Raw genomic sequence first — 16,622 nt, 5'->3', positions numbered from 1 at the left:
AGGAGGGGGGGAGGGAGGGAAAAATGAGAAATGGATTCATTAGCGTGTAAAGGGTCGTTCAGTCAATAGTCACATTCTCAATATTTCGTCATCATTCAGGGAAGGTGCTCTGAAGGGAAATTCAAGACGCCCTGTGAAAGAAAAACGAGCCCACAGGTCGTCTGTGTGGCAGGCTGTTATGACATCACAGTTAGGTTTTGTTGCTAAGCGACATCTAGTGGTCGTAGTGATGACGACAGGAGCGAAGGCGAGAAGTGTGTATTGTAACCATGACAACCTCTCCTATGGGTCGGGTCAGAGGGTCGCTCAGGTTGGAGGACTGGTTGTGAATTTCAGTCTGTGAATCATCAGCAGCGGCGGTTTTCACCAAACCCTCGGAGAACTCTGCGCTTCTGAGTCGGGGTTTCGGTGGCTGCTCCGGTGGCGGCGGCGTTCAGACTGAACCACGAAGCACGTGGCGTAAAATACAGAACTGAGCTGTGAGCTTCCTGCCCCCAAATATCACTCCAGCTTCTCTACCTGCTTTTCTCAGTTTCCTTTCTTCAAGAGATGTCGCGTCTTGACCCCCGAGGGCCGGAGTCAGTGCCACCGCTTGTTTTACTCACGTTCCTCCTTCATCCATAGATAGACTAGAGTCTGAGAGGCGGCTGGACTAAGACCAGACCTGAGAGAGAGAGAGAGAGAGAGAGCCCCCCTCCTGCACATCCTCCTGGGGATTTGAAGCTACATATAAGTCTACATACATGCTTGGACATGCTCGCCACGTCTTCTTGCAGACCACAATAAAATGTAATGACATGGACCGTCGAGGAGGAGCGCCCCGCTGTGATTGAAATGGAGACACAAAGCTGTGGGAAATTGGAAGAAAAGCTGGAGCTCAGTCTCATTCTGCTGCGTGCAGCGAGGTTGTTTCACTCCTTTCTGCTGGGTAAACCGCCACCCTGGTGGCGTGTTAAGCCAATATCACAGACTCAAAAAAAAAGGGGTGGGGGGGGGGCATTAAACATTAAGTCCATTTTGTTTGCTTTTCCCCACAAGACGTCCACGAAACGAAGAGCATTTATTTGCCAAAAGCAGATTATCTGCAGGACTGATTGGCGGAGTGAAGGATCTTTGACCTTTAATTATTACTGCGGTCGTTTTTCTGCTCGTACCTGCCTTTAGTCTCCGCGGGGGCCGAGGGACTGACACACAACTCCTCAGGATAAAAGTGCATTTGCTGTGAGTTGCAAGGTGTCTATCAGTTGGGGGGCTGAGGATCCAAATGGAGTCTGGAGTCTGCCCTCCAAAGATCTGTTTGGAATTAACACAGCAAATGACTGACACTCTCTCTGCGACTGTTTCGCCGTTTCAGAGCTCAGATAAAGACAAGCTGCTAACATAGTGTGAGAAGCTGAGGACTGCTGCGGTTTACTGCACTGATATTTGTCACAGCTGTCAGTTTGTTTTATTGAGGATGTAATTAGTTATTTTTCTATCAAGACGCTGCACACATTCGTACACAAGTGTTGTTCATAAAAATATTATATAACGAGCCCAGCGTCTGTAAATCTGGGTTTCACTGCGGTCTGCCCATCCTGCCATTTATTTTACCTTCAGGTGTTAAATTACTTTCCCGTCTTCACACAGTCACTGGGAGCTGGAGCATATCCCAGCATGCACTGGGAGAGAGTCAGGGCGCGGCATCCTTGACAGGTCACCGGGCTCTCACAGGGTTAACGACAGGTACCTCGGCTCACTGATGGAGGAATGAGAGTGGCTGCAGGTGAGAAGATGAAATATGATCCAGCAGCAGAATGTAATGGATCCACGGCTCGTGCGCTTTTGGTTCACATGAAAAACATTTCGTTCATTTATATGAATGTCACTTGTAAGTGACAAACTGGCTGTAATGTCTTAGACACAAGAAGTGAGCGGTGGTTGTTTTGCTGTGTTGCACTGGCTCGTCTGATGCTCCAACACAACAGACTCCAGACTGAAGGTGGAGACGAGCTCCACATGAAGTGACGTGTGTCAGAAACCAGCTTCCACATGCTGGGATCTTTTGTCCAACAACTTCTTCTGAAAACCAAGACTCCGACTCTTTTCAGTGACTGTTCTGGTGTGTGGAGGTGTGACGGGCTTTGAACTCCGGAGCTCTTTTTTCTCCTGCACACAACTACTCCTGCGCACACGACTGACTGACTGACTGACTGACTGCTGCAACACAGCGAACGGCTCAGAGCAGAGAGCGTCTGAAAGTGTCTGCTCCTCCGCTCGTTTACACCTGAAACATAAAATATATATAATAATTATTAAAATAACAACCGCAAGCACCACGATAATATCATATATCATAATATTTGTTCTGGACTATATCAAGATATTAAATATTTGGATGCTGCTGAAGTCTAGAGGAACATACGCTAAACTTACATTAGGAAATATTTATATATATATAAGATTTTATATGTGTTTACCGCCCTCCCCCTGAACTTCCAGGCAACATCCAGCCCCCAGAGTCCATGATGCTTCTGCTCTCAAAACACCTGAGTCAGAGGAACAGTCCTGCTCACTGTCTTCTTCTCCTCCTACACCCAATCACGACTTCCTCTTCTACAACACACCCCACATCGAGGGACGTTGCATTTGTTATTCCGCCCCTCAGCGCGAAGGCCTCTGCAGGACGCCAGCTTATATATCCCAGACCATTAACAACATGACAGGAGGAGTTAGCTTGACTGGCATGTTTATTGTTCTGTTGACTGGGCCGTGCTAATGAGGCCTTCGTGCTGCGCTGGGCCAGCAGGATTACCACAGCATCACAGGACAAGCACAAACAAGACCCACTGTCACTGACCATTTCCCTGAGAGCACCCAAACACACACACACACACACAACACAACACAACACAGCCGCCACACACATGAACACACACACTGGGCTTGTGCTGCGTTCAGGTGCTCGCACTGAGAGAGTTCAGGAGTCGGAAATGTGATTTCTTGATGCGTTTAGCTGTAACAAACACAAAGTGGTACAAAGTAAGTTTGTACATCAGAGGTCAAGCAGCGCAGCTTTGCACTGTAGCTAGAAAATGAAGAAGAGAAAATTAGCATTATTTATGCATATAATTGATGTTTTAATAATTTATTAACCTGAAAGGCAGACGCACACAGCGGTCCTGGAAAGGGACTGGCTGCCCTCCAGCAGCTCAGCTACGAGCAGGAAACACTGGGGTCTCAGTGAACTGTACATTCTGAACCACAGTGACGGCAGCTGGCTTTAAACTACAACTTCTACAAGTTAATAAAAGAAATACCAAGCCAAACATGTCCCATCTCCCCGTCTACATCACTGGACCAAAACAAAACAAGCTAACAAACCAAACACCGTCTGCCTCCCCAGCACTGCACACTTCTCCCCCCGATGGATGGTCCTGACATCCAGGTACCACGCACCTGTTTCTGCCAAACATCAATACCTGAAACCCAACTGAGTGTTTTCTTCTTCATCTCTCTCTCTGTCTCTCTGTCTGTCTGTCTCTCTCTCTCTCTCTCTCTCTCTCTGTCTCTCTCTCTGTCTGTCTGTCTCTCTCTCTGTCTGTCTCTGTCTCTCTCTCTCTCTGTCTCTCTCTCTGTGTCTGTCTGTCTCTCTCTCTGTCTCTCTCTCTCTCTGTCTCTCTCTCTCTCTGTCTCTCTCTCTCTCTGTCTCTCTCTTCTCTCTCTCTCTCTCTCTGTCTCTCTCTCTCTGTCTCTCTCTCTCTGTCACTCACTTTATTTGTCTTTGTATTGCTTCATCAAAAAAAAAAATATATCCAATAAGTTTTCTGAAAGAATTAATATAATTAGGTGAATTAGCCCCAGTCATGATTATGACGTCGCTAATATACACATTCGCGTGTGTGACCTAATCTAACAACATCTAGGGACTTTTCAAGCAAGCTTTAGCCAGTTAGCTCCTGTTAGCTAGAGCAACAACACTGTCACAGTAACCGAAGGTGGGTAACCATCTATCTGCTGCTGTAGTCAGTACACAGACAGAGAAAGGCTTTAGCTTAGCAAGGCTGCACCTCCACCTTACTTGCTAACTAGCTTGCTGGGGCTGTGAGCTTTGTTCATTTCTCAGCATCAAAGTAAAGAGCTAGCATTAGCAGCAGCAGCTAACAGTAGCAGCTTTCTGACTCTGAGGCGGGGGCCGTGTGTTTGTGTGCTCGCTGAATAATTGTCTCAACTTGATGTTTCGGTGTTCACAAATGAGCCGCAGCAAAAATATGACACTCAGCACACCACCCTTTTATTTTCAACCCTCTTGTTTAATTTTCTCCAGATCCTCCACACTCTGACTTGAAGGCAGCGCCACCGAGGGCAGACAGGCGCCGCAGTGACAGCTCTCGGACTGTAGTCCTCAATTAATACAGACACTTGCTTCTCTTCCCGGCCTCCCTCTCTCTGTCTCTCACTCTCAGTCTGCTGCATTCAGCATCACTCAACATGTGAGACATACCTGCGTCTCCCTGCCTGTATCAGCTGCCTGGTGATTTATGGTTTACTCCGCTAATCGTCAGCAGTCGCTAGTGTTAGCCCCATTAGCGCTAATGCTACATCTGATATAAAAGGGGCCTATTGACGAACTGGTAATGAGACTACTGCGGGCCACATGGTAAAAGTGATAGTGTGTCACCTGCAGCACTGATCGTTGGTGTGGATGTGGTTTTGTGGAAACGATGTGATGCAATCATTTCCAACAGCTTGGGAAACCATTGCCACAAAGAACTGGGGCTTTTCTTAGAGCAAGAGTCAAACCCAGTGTTAGAATCGTGTTGTAATGGAGTTCTCAGTGACTTCACCTCAGCTGAGAGGAAACGGGTCTAAAACCTGTCGTGGTTCTTGCACCCCCTTGTGGTCGCTGCGAAAATGGTGTAGCATTTTCTCCAGGAAGACAAAATTAGCTTAATGTCACTTTCATAATCAATTCAAAATATTACCTAAATAATTTAAATTCAAAAGATTAAATTATATTTTTTTGTCACCCAGCAACTTTAAAGAAAGGCTGGACAAAAAAACAGGGAAGTGCCCCAGGGCCCAAAGCTGCCAGAGAAACATCAGAACAAAGCACACGTCCCTGTGTGTGAATTAGTCTTTATAATTTGATTAACTGCAAGTCACAGAAATCAACTATGGCAGTGGCCGTGTCCTCTCTCAGCTGTCCGTGGATATATTTAATATAATCTTTATTATAAACTTTCTCTCATGTCTGAAAGTGTGAAAGCTTTGGGAGTTAATTTAATGTGTAGTGTGTGTTGTTTATCTGCCTCGGCCCGTGAGTGTGTGTCTGTCCTGCTGTCCCGTTCACACAGCCCCTCACATGTAAACTTGAATATTTCTTAACACCTCTCATAGATGCCAAACGCTGTATGCAGAGATTATAACTGTAACACTGTGTGTCAGACACCAGCCCCCATGCTTTTCTTTTTTAACCTCGAATTTACAGTTTCCACGTTGCCTCTGCCACAAAAAAAAACAATGACAGCTTTTTTATAAATGTCCTGCACCTGGTCCCTGTCCAGAGCTTTTATATAAAGCATATCTCCTTCTGTTCACAGACGCACCAAAATGTCTGTTAAACTGCCCCCCCAGTGAGTAAACAAGATGGAACCTGCAGTGCCAGAGCGGTGTTTCAAATTGAGAGCTAGCAGAATATGACAGCTCCTTTAACGCTGCTCTTAGACATTCATTATCATTAAGATGTTGGTTTCCATACCTGCTTAAGTAAGCATTTATCCCCAAGCTGTTAGGTCTCCTTCAGCACTCTCTCTCCCTTTCTCTCTCCCTCTCCCTCTCTCCCATTGCGGGCAAATTTGCAACCCAGCTTTGCATCAGCAGTTACAAAAGGAAGGCGCTTTTTTATACTTCTCTTGATGCTCGTCCAAGAAATTGATGTACAGGATGCATCTGGGTCTTAGAAGAGAGAGAGAGAGAGAGAAGGAGGTGGAGAGTGTGTTTTAGTGTGTGAGTGCACTTTGCATTTCTCCAATTCCCTCCTGTTTCCCAAAGACTATTACTCTAACTTTTCATCCATATCCAGTTGACAAAATAAAGACATTTCATTAAGGCTATCTCTGCGCCCGGGCCTGTTTAATGAAATGAATACCTCTGCAGCCTTTGTGTGTGTGCATGCATGTGTGCTCTTAGATACGTGTGTGCATCTCATTTCAACATTTTTGTATTATAGTCTTTGTATAGATGCTTTTTTTCCTGGCTGGGCTGCAGCTTTAACGCCTGCAGATGAACATTTTGTTGCTCTGTAATGAGAAAGTTTGTCTCTCCAGGCTTTGTGTTTATGACCGCCTTGCTATCTGCGAGATACTCGGCCGTGGGAGTAATTAATGTCGGGCGTAATTGTCCGGCGAGTGTCTCCTCAGACCTCAGATCCCACCTTCACCTCGACCCTGAACTCTAATAAGCCCACAGGGAAGACCCAGCATGCACCTCAGCGTCGGCCGAGGCGGCTGCATAATTAGTCTTCAAGCGTGGCCTCGCACACCCAGCAGGACGGAGCTCATGAATGGAAAACACCCATTCGTTCAGACTAGATACTGACATGTGACTGTGATGAAGACATTGTTCCATCCCTCTTCCTGGATGAGATTCTCAGTGTTTCCATGGAAGCAGCTCAGCTGGAAAGCCACTGATGACAAATCTAAAAAGTTTGACTGAATAAAACTTAACAGCAAAATTAAAACTTTGTGTGAAGCTTCAGGGAAGAGGTGAGAGATCGTGGAAGCAGCAGTGTTAAATCCTCACCCCCACATTGTCATGTTTCTTTACATCTTCACATTTTAAACACTTTGTGCTGCTACGTCACGTTGAGTTAAGGTGAATGGTCGACTGGAGCTTCAAAGGATCATAAAGGCTTCGCATGTTTTCATTGTAAGATAGATTTTACACGGCAGCTGTGCTGCTGTACTTTATATATTTTAGGAAGTAGGTGTTTAGATTCAGTTTTTTATTTTTCTACTGTTGCGGCCATCTGTTGGTTTCCATTGATTTCCATTTGTTATCTCACTCTGAAACAGTAGTTACTGTATGTAGAGTACAGTTAAATAACAGTGTATCAGCAGACACCACAGTATGGTTCGGCTGCTCAAGTGTTGTACAGTTGTGAAATACTATAGTTACTAAGCTTGTCAATATTCACAGTTTAACAGTTTACAGTCCAAATAATATTGAGATATATGACATTATCGCAGGGGGGGTGGGGTCGGGTTATAGTATCATTATATTGTTGTATTTTATTTTAATGTTTTTTCTCTTTTTTTAGTTTCCGTTGTTTCTTTTTTTTAAGTTTCCGTTGTTTCTTTTTTTTTATGATACATAATTATTTAGATGTTTCAGGTGTTTTTTGTTAAACATTATATTATTGTATATTATTTTTAAGGTATAAGCAATGCTGCCACTGAACAGTTAAAAGTCAAAGTTTTACTACCAAGGCTCGATGTAAGCCAGGCAGTGAAAGGAGGGTTGGGATGCTGCTGCACATTGTACCATGGTATATGGTATAATTATAATTATTTGTTAAAGTAAGATCAGATCATGATCAAATGAGAACTTTCTTCAGCTGCTGTGAAAGTTCCTCACTGTCGTCTTTTGTCAAATATGCCAGAACTACATTCCACTATGTGAATCCTAATTGCAGAGACCCTGTTATATATAAAAAAAAAAAAGTAGGATGACAACCGGCCATGAAACAGAAGCCTCCCGCCCTCAGTTGCCCTTTTCGCTTCCACATTATACATCTACTCTGTCAGACATCTGCAAAAGGCCACACCATATATCCCCGTCCACTTTTACAGCTCGCCAGTAAGAAATGAAAGTGGAAGTGAAATATAGGAGTATCAGTGCTATAGGGAGGGGGGGGGACGGAGCCACTTGTGTCTGTGTCAGCAGTGAGTGATGTCCCATGACACTGGAGTTGCATTCAATCTATCAACGGCTAATAATTATGTGTACATTTATGACAAGGGACCCGGGTTTAATGGATCAATTCGCTCACACTCCAATTCCCATTCTGCACATGGATTTCCTGTCATTTCTATGAAGGATTTTGCATCAGTCTCTCTCTCTCTCTCTCTCTCTGTCTCTCTCTCTTCCTAATTCAATGCTGCCTTTACCAAATGATGGCTGCATGCATTTTTCATGTTTTTTATTCTGTCTTGAAGTTTTTCCCCGTATGGGCAGATGTGCTACTGGCAGCAGTAATCCCTGATTCGGGAGGCTGGAATACCACAGAAGCTCATTAGTGGCTTATGCTCATGCTATATGCCGCTAACCTATAGGCTTATTTAAAGGAATAAGATGTAAAGTATGAACACAATAAATCCTTCTATTGAACCCTGGAGAAAACTCACATGTTACAGCAGCACAAGAGACCTAACAACTGTTTGAATAATACAAACACACGATAGAAGACATTTAGGAAATGGGGGATGACATCAAAAAGCAACAATATTTTAGAATACATAAGTGAATTGTGCAAAATAAATACACAGATTTGCTGTACTATACAAACACCATACATACATATACCATATATTTACCACATATAACTTTATTAAAAAAGAAAAATTTAAATATGTGTGTGACATAAGTATTCAGAACCTTTGCTGTGGCACTTGAAATGTATACAAACATATAAAATAATAAATGAAATGTAAATATACATGGATATATATATAATGACAAACAGATTGATAAAATGTGTTATATTACCTTTGAGCCCGACTTGAGGGATGAACAGTGTTTTTCTGTAACATGGTGTTTCTACACGCTGGTGACTGCTGGCACTTTCCCTCCTACTACTACTACTACTACAGCAAACCCATCAACCCCCCCCCCCCCCCCCCCCCCCCCAGAGGCTGTAGAAATTTGGCCTGTTCACAGTGCCACTGAAGCAGCTTCGGCAGCTCTTGCCACTGATACGTTATACTGACCCCACCAGAATCACCAGAGACCCCTTCTGCATCTTGGTCAATCATCACAGTTCACTGGGCAGGCGGGGCTTTGCGTCAGAGCTGCACTCTGCCAAAGTTTGTCAAGCTCCGCCACAGACGACAGAGATGGAGGAAAGCTTGTTGGAGCGGCCGGCGACCACACATCCAGTCCCACGCTGCTACTCCTGCTGCTGCCGCCACGCTCTGCTGACATAAATAAAAGCAGCGACTTGTTACCCCCCTGGTGAGCGAGGACTCTGTGAAAGTCAGCATAATGTCCAACTTGAGGTCAGATTTAGGGGCATATCTCATAAAGCCATAGTATTTACTATTTCACTGTGGTGCGGCGCAGGTCAACATAGCTTTTTAGTATTGACAGCTCATACAGAGAACTCTCACCTCCAGCAGGATTACCAAGCAAAGCCTTTTACTGCCGTGTGACTCAGTGCTGTGTGACTAAGGTCTTAACTTAGGTCTGCAGCACAGTCACCATGCTCTGTCTGTGGTTTTCATCTTCTGATCAGTCAAGGATTAAGTCTGGACGCTTATTAAACAGTGAACTGAAACATAACTGCGGTTGCGGTGACTGGTTTTCTGTTTAATGTGAATTTGGATTAAAATGAGGTCATGATAAAAGAAGCTCTTTATGGGCAACGAAAGGTCTCAGCTTTTACTATTGTTTACTTACAAACAAAATCAGGTGGGTTTTTGTTAGCGCCCCTACAGCGGCAGGTATACCGGACCTCGGTTGTCATGGTAACAATAATAAACAGGCTGACTGCACCGACATAACCGTACTTACCTTCTTCTCCATGGTAACTATAATAACGGTTTGGACAGGTTTAGAAAAAGACAGTGCTATGGGTTAACATATGTACTTCCTCACCATTGGACAATCTTTATTGTCATGGTTACAATAATAACAACGTGGTTAACTTTGTCGAACGGTCGCGGATTATAGAAACAACGTAAACTCTTACTCCCACAGGGGAATCGAACACCGCCCTCCTGTGACTCTGTCTCTCTTTATTCTACGTCACCGACACGTTTCCCTTCGCTCCTGTCACCATCACTACGACCGCTGGATGTCGCCTAGCAACAAAACCTAACTGTTTTCTATAATAACCTGGTCTCTTCCATCTCCTGTTTGGCTGCTAAATGCTCCACCATGATCAGCAGCTGGACTCTGACTTGGTCTGTCTGCTGTTGGTTGCGGAGCAGTTATTGTAAAGCGGGTTTATAATTTTTCAGAGGGTCAGTAGGACCCCAGCGGTTGTAGGGAGCCGTGAGACTGTTAGTCAGTTATTTTACCCACCGTCAGTGGATGAAAACATCATTGTTAGCTCAGTTGCTCGTGCTTGTTGAATGACTTTAGCTTGATAATGTCTTCTGAAATCCATCCATTGTGGGCAACAGTTTAAAATCTGCTAACACCGTGTTCCTGCTAGAAACGATAACGAACACTCTGCCACCTGTTCCACTCCACTCCGCGCTTTCATCTGAACAGTGATGCAGCGCCGCCTCTGTCGAACATCTACGAGAGCCGCAAACAATCTCTGTCGCTTCGAGTCATCCAGGACTTGTTGACTCTGGCTTTGGATTCACGCTGTGTCATGTCTGCTTCCCTCTGATTCATAATGAATTAGCATATTTTCAAATTATCTCTGCTTTTGTTGGAAATCTCAGTGGAATTTGCACAGCACAATTCCAGTGAGTCATCTCTGCGTAATACTGTGCTCTTAAATGGAAAATGCTGCTTTAGGGCTCCAGCAGAAGAAAATGTGCCTGTTGCTAGAGTTGACAGTGATAAGCCTTTGCTTCCTATCCTGAGAAAGAATTGAATTCTTGGTCCCGGTGGCCAAGTCTTACATAAGAAAATGACTGGCTGAGATGCCTATCACTCCCACGGTGCTGACAGTCTCTCACCGAGCCATCCCGTCCTCTCAGTCTTATAGTACATGTGTTAGCTGATTATAGGCTGATTCCACGTCTCTCGGCTCTGTGATATCTCCTCCATTCAGACCGAGGTTTTGACCAAATTGCTAAAAGTCAGTACGGATTAGTTTCGTCCACTAAGCTTCGTGATTCTCATCTTGGCATCGCCTGCTGCAGTGTGAGACTAGCAATCCATGCTACTGTATCTTCAAGATGGATGATATGGGTGCATGGGAGCCTAAAATGTTCCAAATGAAATGACTTGCAGTGTGACACAGCTTCCAAAAATAGGTGGGGAAGGAAAATGCTAGCAAGTACCCAAGGTGGCCGACTTCTTGTCATAATAACAAGAAGTCTCTGTTAAAATTATTTCACACTTTAAATTTAAGGGACTCTGGTGAAGCACAGTACAATCATACAGGGAACAGGGTGTCAGCTGAATGTAGCTAATGCTAATGTCCAGGGACAGGAGCGTTAGCTTGATGCTAATTGTTTATCCTGTTAAATTTAAGCATGGTCCACTTGGTTTTTAAAAAATGGGTGTATTGTAGTTTGGGTAGATTTAAGGTGGTTGTGGGAATTCCTTAAAGGGACAGTCCACCAATTTTCCACATCAAATCAATGAACTCACCAAAGGGACTGAAAAGAGTCTAAAAACAGTTTGTGTTGAACAGAATGCCTCCAATACAGACTTGGGTTTGAGTTTGGTAGATGGTAGTATTTCACAAAAATCCAATCAGATTGCATCATGGGAAAAGTAGGATTCACAGTGGGAGATTCCCTTTTTTGTTGGGGACTGAAAGTGCTTTGATCCTCTCTGCTCTGTGTCTTGGGAGCTTCATGCAGTTGTAATTGGTGGAATATCCCTTTAATCCAAATGTTACAGACTGTGCCAGCGTGAGTCGATGTGCATTAATATCCAGGAAGAAGCCAAATGAGACAGTGGTAGAAATCATATTTAACGTCACACTTCTCTTGTACAATACTCCACGTTCTGTTCTTCAGCATCAGAGAACTCAGATCAATACATGTGTTTAAACAGCTCCGCTGCTCTCCCGCTCTTACATTTACACTCACAATAATCCAGCGATGAGTATTTTCACTTCCAATACTAAAGTATACTTTAGTGGCAAAATCAATTTAACTCAGTCAAAGTTTGATTTAACTTTGATGGTTTATGATTCCCTCCACTTACTTTAAAGATGCTCGCTGCTAAAATGTCCAGTCTAAATAGCGATGAGTTTTCTGGTGTTTTGTCTTGTGTACCGAGGGTGCCCATAGAACAGAGTGGAGGAGGGTTCAATAATGAGTCTTTTATGTACTTTAGGGACTTTTCTTTTACTTTATTTATTCGTATTTATTTCCATTACGCTTGACGAGTACGTGCGTATCATTTCTGTGTGTTGTAGGTCATATATAATATGCATACCTGCGTGGTGCTCTGGACAAGGTTTGAGCAGTTAAATCCAGACACAGTATGTAGCAGGAGAGGCAAACCAGGAAAATGCTTGGGGCTCCCAAGGGTAAAGGGGCCCCCGATGGCCCCCCATTTTGGAATTTTTTCTGCAATGACAACTATAAACCCCCTTAAACCTCCCATAAAGACAGTCTACAGTTCACTGCTGCTGCCCTTAAACCCCCTTAAGTGGGGCCCCTGATGATGTCTGCTAGAGCTAGAATCTACCTATTGCCTGCATGTGAGGCGTTTAGGGAACATCTGTAAATTATAGTTATCTATTGCCGGCATGTGAGGCGTTTAGGGAACATCTGTAAATTGTAGCATCTACCGATAGTCTGCATGTTGCAAGAGAAAAATTGATCCCAAAATGTATGTGTGATAATGATGATGATGTCATGACAACAATAAAATACAGTGAGAGATCTTTGTTCAAACATTAAAAGGTTCAGTCCTAATATGTTTTCTGCAGCGCATCAACGGCCCACATCAACCATGGTAATAACATTTCTCCCATCGTTACTTGAGGCAGGTCTGAATTAAAAATAAAAGAAACTGCTGAGACACAAAGTGTGCGACCTCTCGGTGGAATGGCCTCCTATCTCTTCACTGCAGATGTTCATCCTTTTTCACCCCCCCCCCCTGTTTTGTGTTGCAGTGCCGTCGTTCTGGGGGCTGGTAAACTCGGCCTGGAACCTGTGCTCGGTGGGGAAGAGGCAGTCGCCAGTCAACATCGAAACTAGCCACATGATCTTTGACCCCTTCCTCACGCCAATAAAACTGAACACAGGTGGACGCAAGGTAAAGACAGACACACACACACACACACGCACACACTGCTACTACTTTCCACTGTCTGCTTGATGGATGCTGGGGCTTTGTGCAGTGTCTTTTTGTTGCTGGTTGCATTTCTAAGACACTGCTCTGCACTGCGCTATAGTGCTTGTCACTATTGTGTTGGTTGTTGTTGTTTCAGTGCTGGGTGTGTTTCCCTGATCAATGCTCCTGACTGGTGTTTGTGTTGGCAGACAATGTGAGCTATTTGTCTAACCAACACTCTCCTGTGAGATAAAACACAGGACGATCGGCCTATTCCAGGCATGCACAATGGTTGTGTTCCAGTTCAAGAGGAGCCATAACTTTATCTTAAGGGCTTTACAGATGAAATCCCGCAGCCTAACGGCGGATTAGTCGAGCATATTGTTCATCATTTTCTCCCGTACAGTGGTGCACCAAGGACAGCAGATCAGGAATCTCCTCCATCCCGTGCCATATGACAGCGGCTAATTGGGAAGCCGTCACAGATGGACTGCTTTCAAAAGTGCACAGTTGCATAGTGAGATTAATGTCATGATTAGTTTATGTTTACATGCCAGCAGTGAGTACAGGGTCAGCCTTGGGCAATGATAGAGCACATAGGACGCGTGGCAGATTACCACCTATGGTAGAGCTGCTCTAATGCCTTGATCTAGACTGAAACAGACCCGTGTTATGTCCTTGGACGTCTGTTTTACCAGATTTGGACCCATTATTGGACGGCTTGAGTCATTTAAATTGAATTGTAGCTCTGCCTACACTCTGGGACTATAATAGAATTGGTAAGGAAACCTGTGATTTGAATAGTAGGCTACATTTTCTCTCTGCTGTAATTTCTGCCTGAAATGAAAATTAAATTTAACAATTCCTCTGTTTTGTGAGCGCTCCCCTGCTGCTCGCTCAAGGACTCCACTTTGAGAGCAGCTTCCCTGCAATGTTTCCGCAGTAAGGACATCACTCACAAAGGCACAATTTTATTGCCATAAGAAATGAATCACAATGAAAATACAGCCGCTGAGAGAGAGACGGAGACAAAAGACTCAGAACAGACATCTTGAAAGTGTTCCCTCCTCAAGAACGACGGGTTCCTCGGTTCCTCAAACACCTAAAATGGCAGACGCTGGTGTTTTCTTGATAAGTGACCTTTTGCCGGTCGCTTGGCGATGACTTGTTGGAGGTTAAAACTTGATAACTTCTTCTTGTCTTCCTTGTTTTTATTCCCTCCTACAATATTTACTGATGAAGCTGAATATGTCTGTTTTTATTAAATAATATCATCAGGCTCTGCTAATCTCAGTGACAAACACATTGCATTTCCTGCCTTTTTAATGCTTCACAATAAAAGCCTGCTGCTGGCTCACCAGTGGAAAGCTTCTACTGTAAAGCAGCAGCAGCCAGAAGTGTTTGGTTTTCATTAGCAACATCTTAACACAGCAAATACAGCTGTGACACAGCTGTAGGAGAGCGAGCACTAAACAATGAGGCTAACATGGTAAAAGGAGAATTGTGAGAGTAGATTATGTACAAGTACCAAGATCTGGAAGTAGCGAGACATCTAAAAATAGCTCTTAGCATAGCATCGAGCTACTCAGCTTAGCACAAGATGGAGCATTGAGGTGGGAAAAAAATGACCCCAGAGGTCACCTGAGCAAGCAGCTGATTAGCAGGTGAGCTCGAGTGGCAGTAGTAATTATGACGGGAGAACAATGGTCAATGCTGTTTCTTTCATCTGCGATCTTAAGCATGTGTTTATTATGGCGACGATGGTCTTCTAACCTTAAAGGAGCTATGGGTAAGTTTTTGGTATTGCTACACACAAAACAACATCAGTGTTAACCTTTGTTTCACTTCTTAGCATGCTAACCAGCTAGCCCCAGCCCAGCTGGCCCATCTCGTCACTTTCCGATACCGAGTCACTGTAGCCTCCAGTCTGCCATCACCACCACCCACGTCCCGCAAAGAAACCACATCCGGCCCCTTTAAGGAAGTAGTTCATAGAAACCACTATATTTTCCTAAAGAAGTTTTTGAGCCTAAACCACCAAGTGTTTATTATGGATATTACAGGACATGCAGCCTATGAGCAGCTGGACCCTCCCACCAGGCTGCACGAGGTTTGGTAGAATAATCAGTAAATGGTCGTAATGTTCTACAGGTCATTATGGTGACCTCTTTTGTCTTGCAGGTCTACAGCAAGCTCTCCAATCTAAAGACAGAAAGCATCATGGGTCCATTACACAGAGGTTTTCTCATCTGATGCCCTTATCTGCCCTGAAGCTGCTGTGTTTCAGGCTTGGTTAGGTTAAGGCAGAAAAATGATTTGGTTAAAGTCAGAATCTGACACTTGGTTGACCCTCGCACACACCTCGTCTTCCTCCCTGTGTGGATTTTGAGGTTATATAACAACATCACGCTACTTCCACCTTTGCAAAAGGCCAATTATACACAGCACATCTCCTGCATGTCTGTGTGTGGAAGAGGGATCCCTCCTCTGTGGCTCCTCCTCAGGTTCCATCCATGTTTTTTTTCGGGGAGTTTTTGGCGGCTGCTGTAACTCTGCACAGATTCCCTCGAGGCAAATTTGTGACTTGTGATTTTTGGGCTATGTGAATAAATTTTCACTTGATTCACGTTGCTGATGAAGTTAAAAATAGATGTTGTTTTTCGTTGGAGAACAGGAGTGACTGAAAATGAGTTTTCAGTCACTCAGGGTTGGTTTTAGCTGCCGGGGAGTTAATATTTATGAACCTGACGGCTAATTAGGGCGCTAATCAGTAAATTTGAAAGATTTACTAGATAGAATTAGTTTTGTAGATGTTGCAGGTAACAAAGCAGAAAAAAATAAAGACCAGAAACTCAATAATCATTTTTTAATGTATTTGTTGCTTCCCTTTGTCGTCATGTTCTTCTTCAGCCTGAGGAACCATCACACTGACAGCTCACATTAACACACACACACACAGACACAAACACACACACACACACACACACACACACACACACACACACAGGCAGGATGTGCGAAGACATTAATCAGTAACATTTTCTCCGGGTTTGCAGGCAATTAAGTGAATTCTCAAAAGGCGTGGATTCATCAGAACATGTATGAGGAGAACGTGGAGCTTGGGATGAAGTGAAGCAGCAGAGAAATGATGTTTAACAGGAAGATTTCTGTTCGTTTTTCGGTTTTGTTGTTCGCCGGAGTCGAGAGGCAGCTGTCAACACAGACTGTGACTGTGTGAGTGTGCATGTGTTCGCCTCTCTGGGGTTTCTTTGGCTGTCAGTCAGGCTGTTGTGGGTGGCCTCGTACAATGAGTACACACATGCAAAGACCCATGTGGGTGATCGGGCCGTTTCACAAAGACCTCCTCCTCCTCTTGCAGGTCCAAGTGCACGCGCTCTGCTAATTAGTTTCCCATTTCTACCTGATGCCACGAGGCTCCTTTC

General features: G+C 44.2%; 1 protein-coding gene across 1 annotated transcript in view; it reads left to right on the top strand.

Moving 5' to 3' along the window:
* Nucleotides 1-16,622, top strand: part of ca10a (carbonic anhydrase 10 (inactive)a) — a 212,051-nt gene that overhangs the window by 73,472 nt on the left and 121,957 nt on the right. Inside the window, exon 3 of the mRNA XM_023415271.2 lies at nucleotides 13,019-13,161. Coding sequence (XP_023271039.1) covers nucleotides 13,019-13,161 — 143 coding nt within the window. The remainder of the gene's footprint in view (nucleotides 1-13,018; nucleotides 13,162-16,622) is intronic.

This window comes from Seriola lalandi, unplaced genomic scaffold (assembly GCF_002814215.2).
Source record: "Seriola lalandi dorsalis isolate HSWRI2012SDOR001 ecotype SW California unplaced genomic scaffold, Sedor1 jcf7180002054547, whole genome shotgun sequence".
NCBI classification, from domain to species: Eukaryota; Metazoa; Chordata; class Actinopteri; order Carangiformes; family Carangidae; genus Seriola; species Seriola lalandi.
The sequence above is the reverse complement of the archived record's forward strand: the minus strand, read 5'-3'. Positions and strand labels throughout refer to the sequence as shown.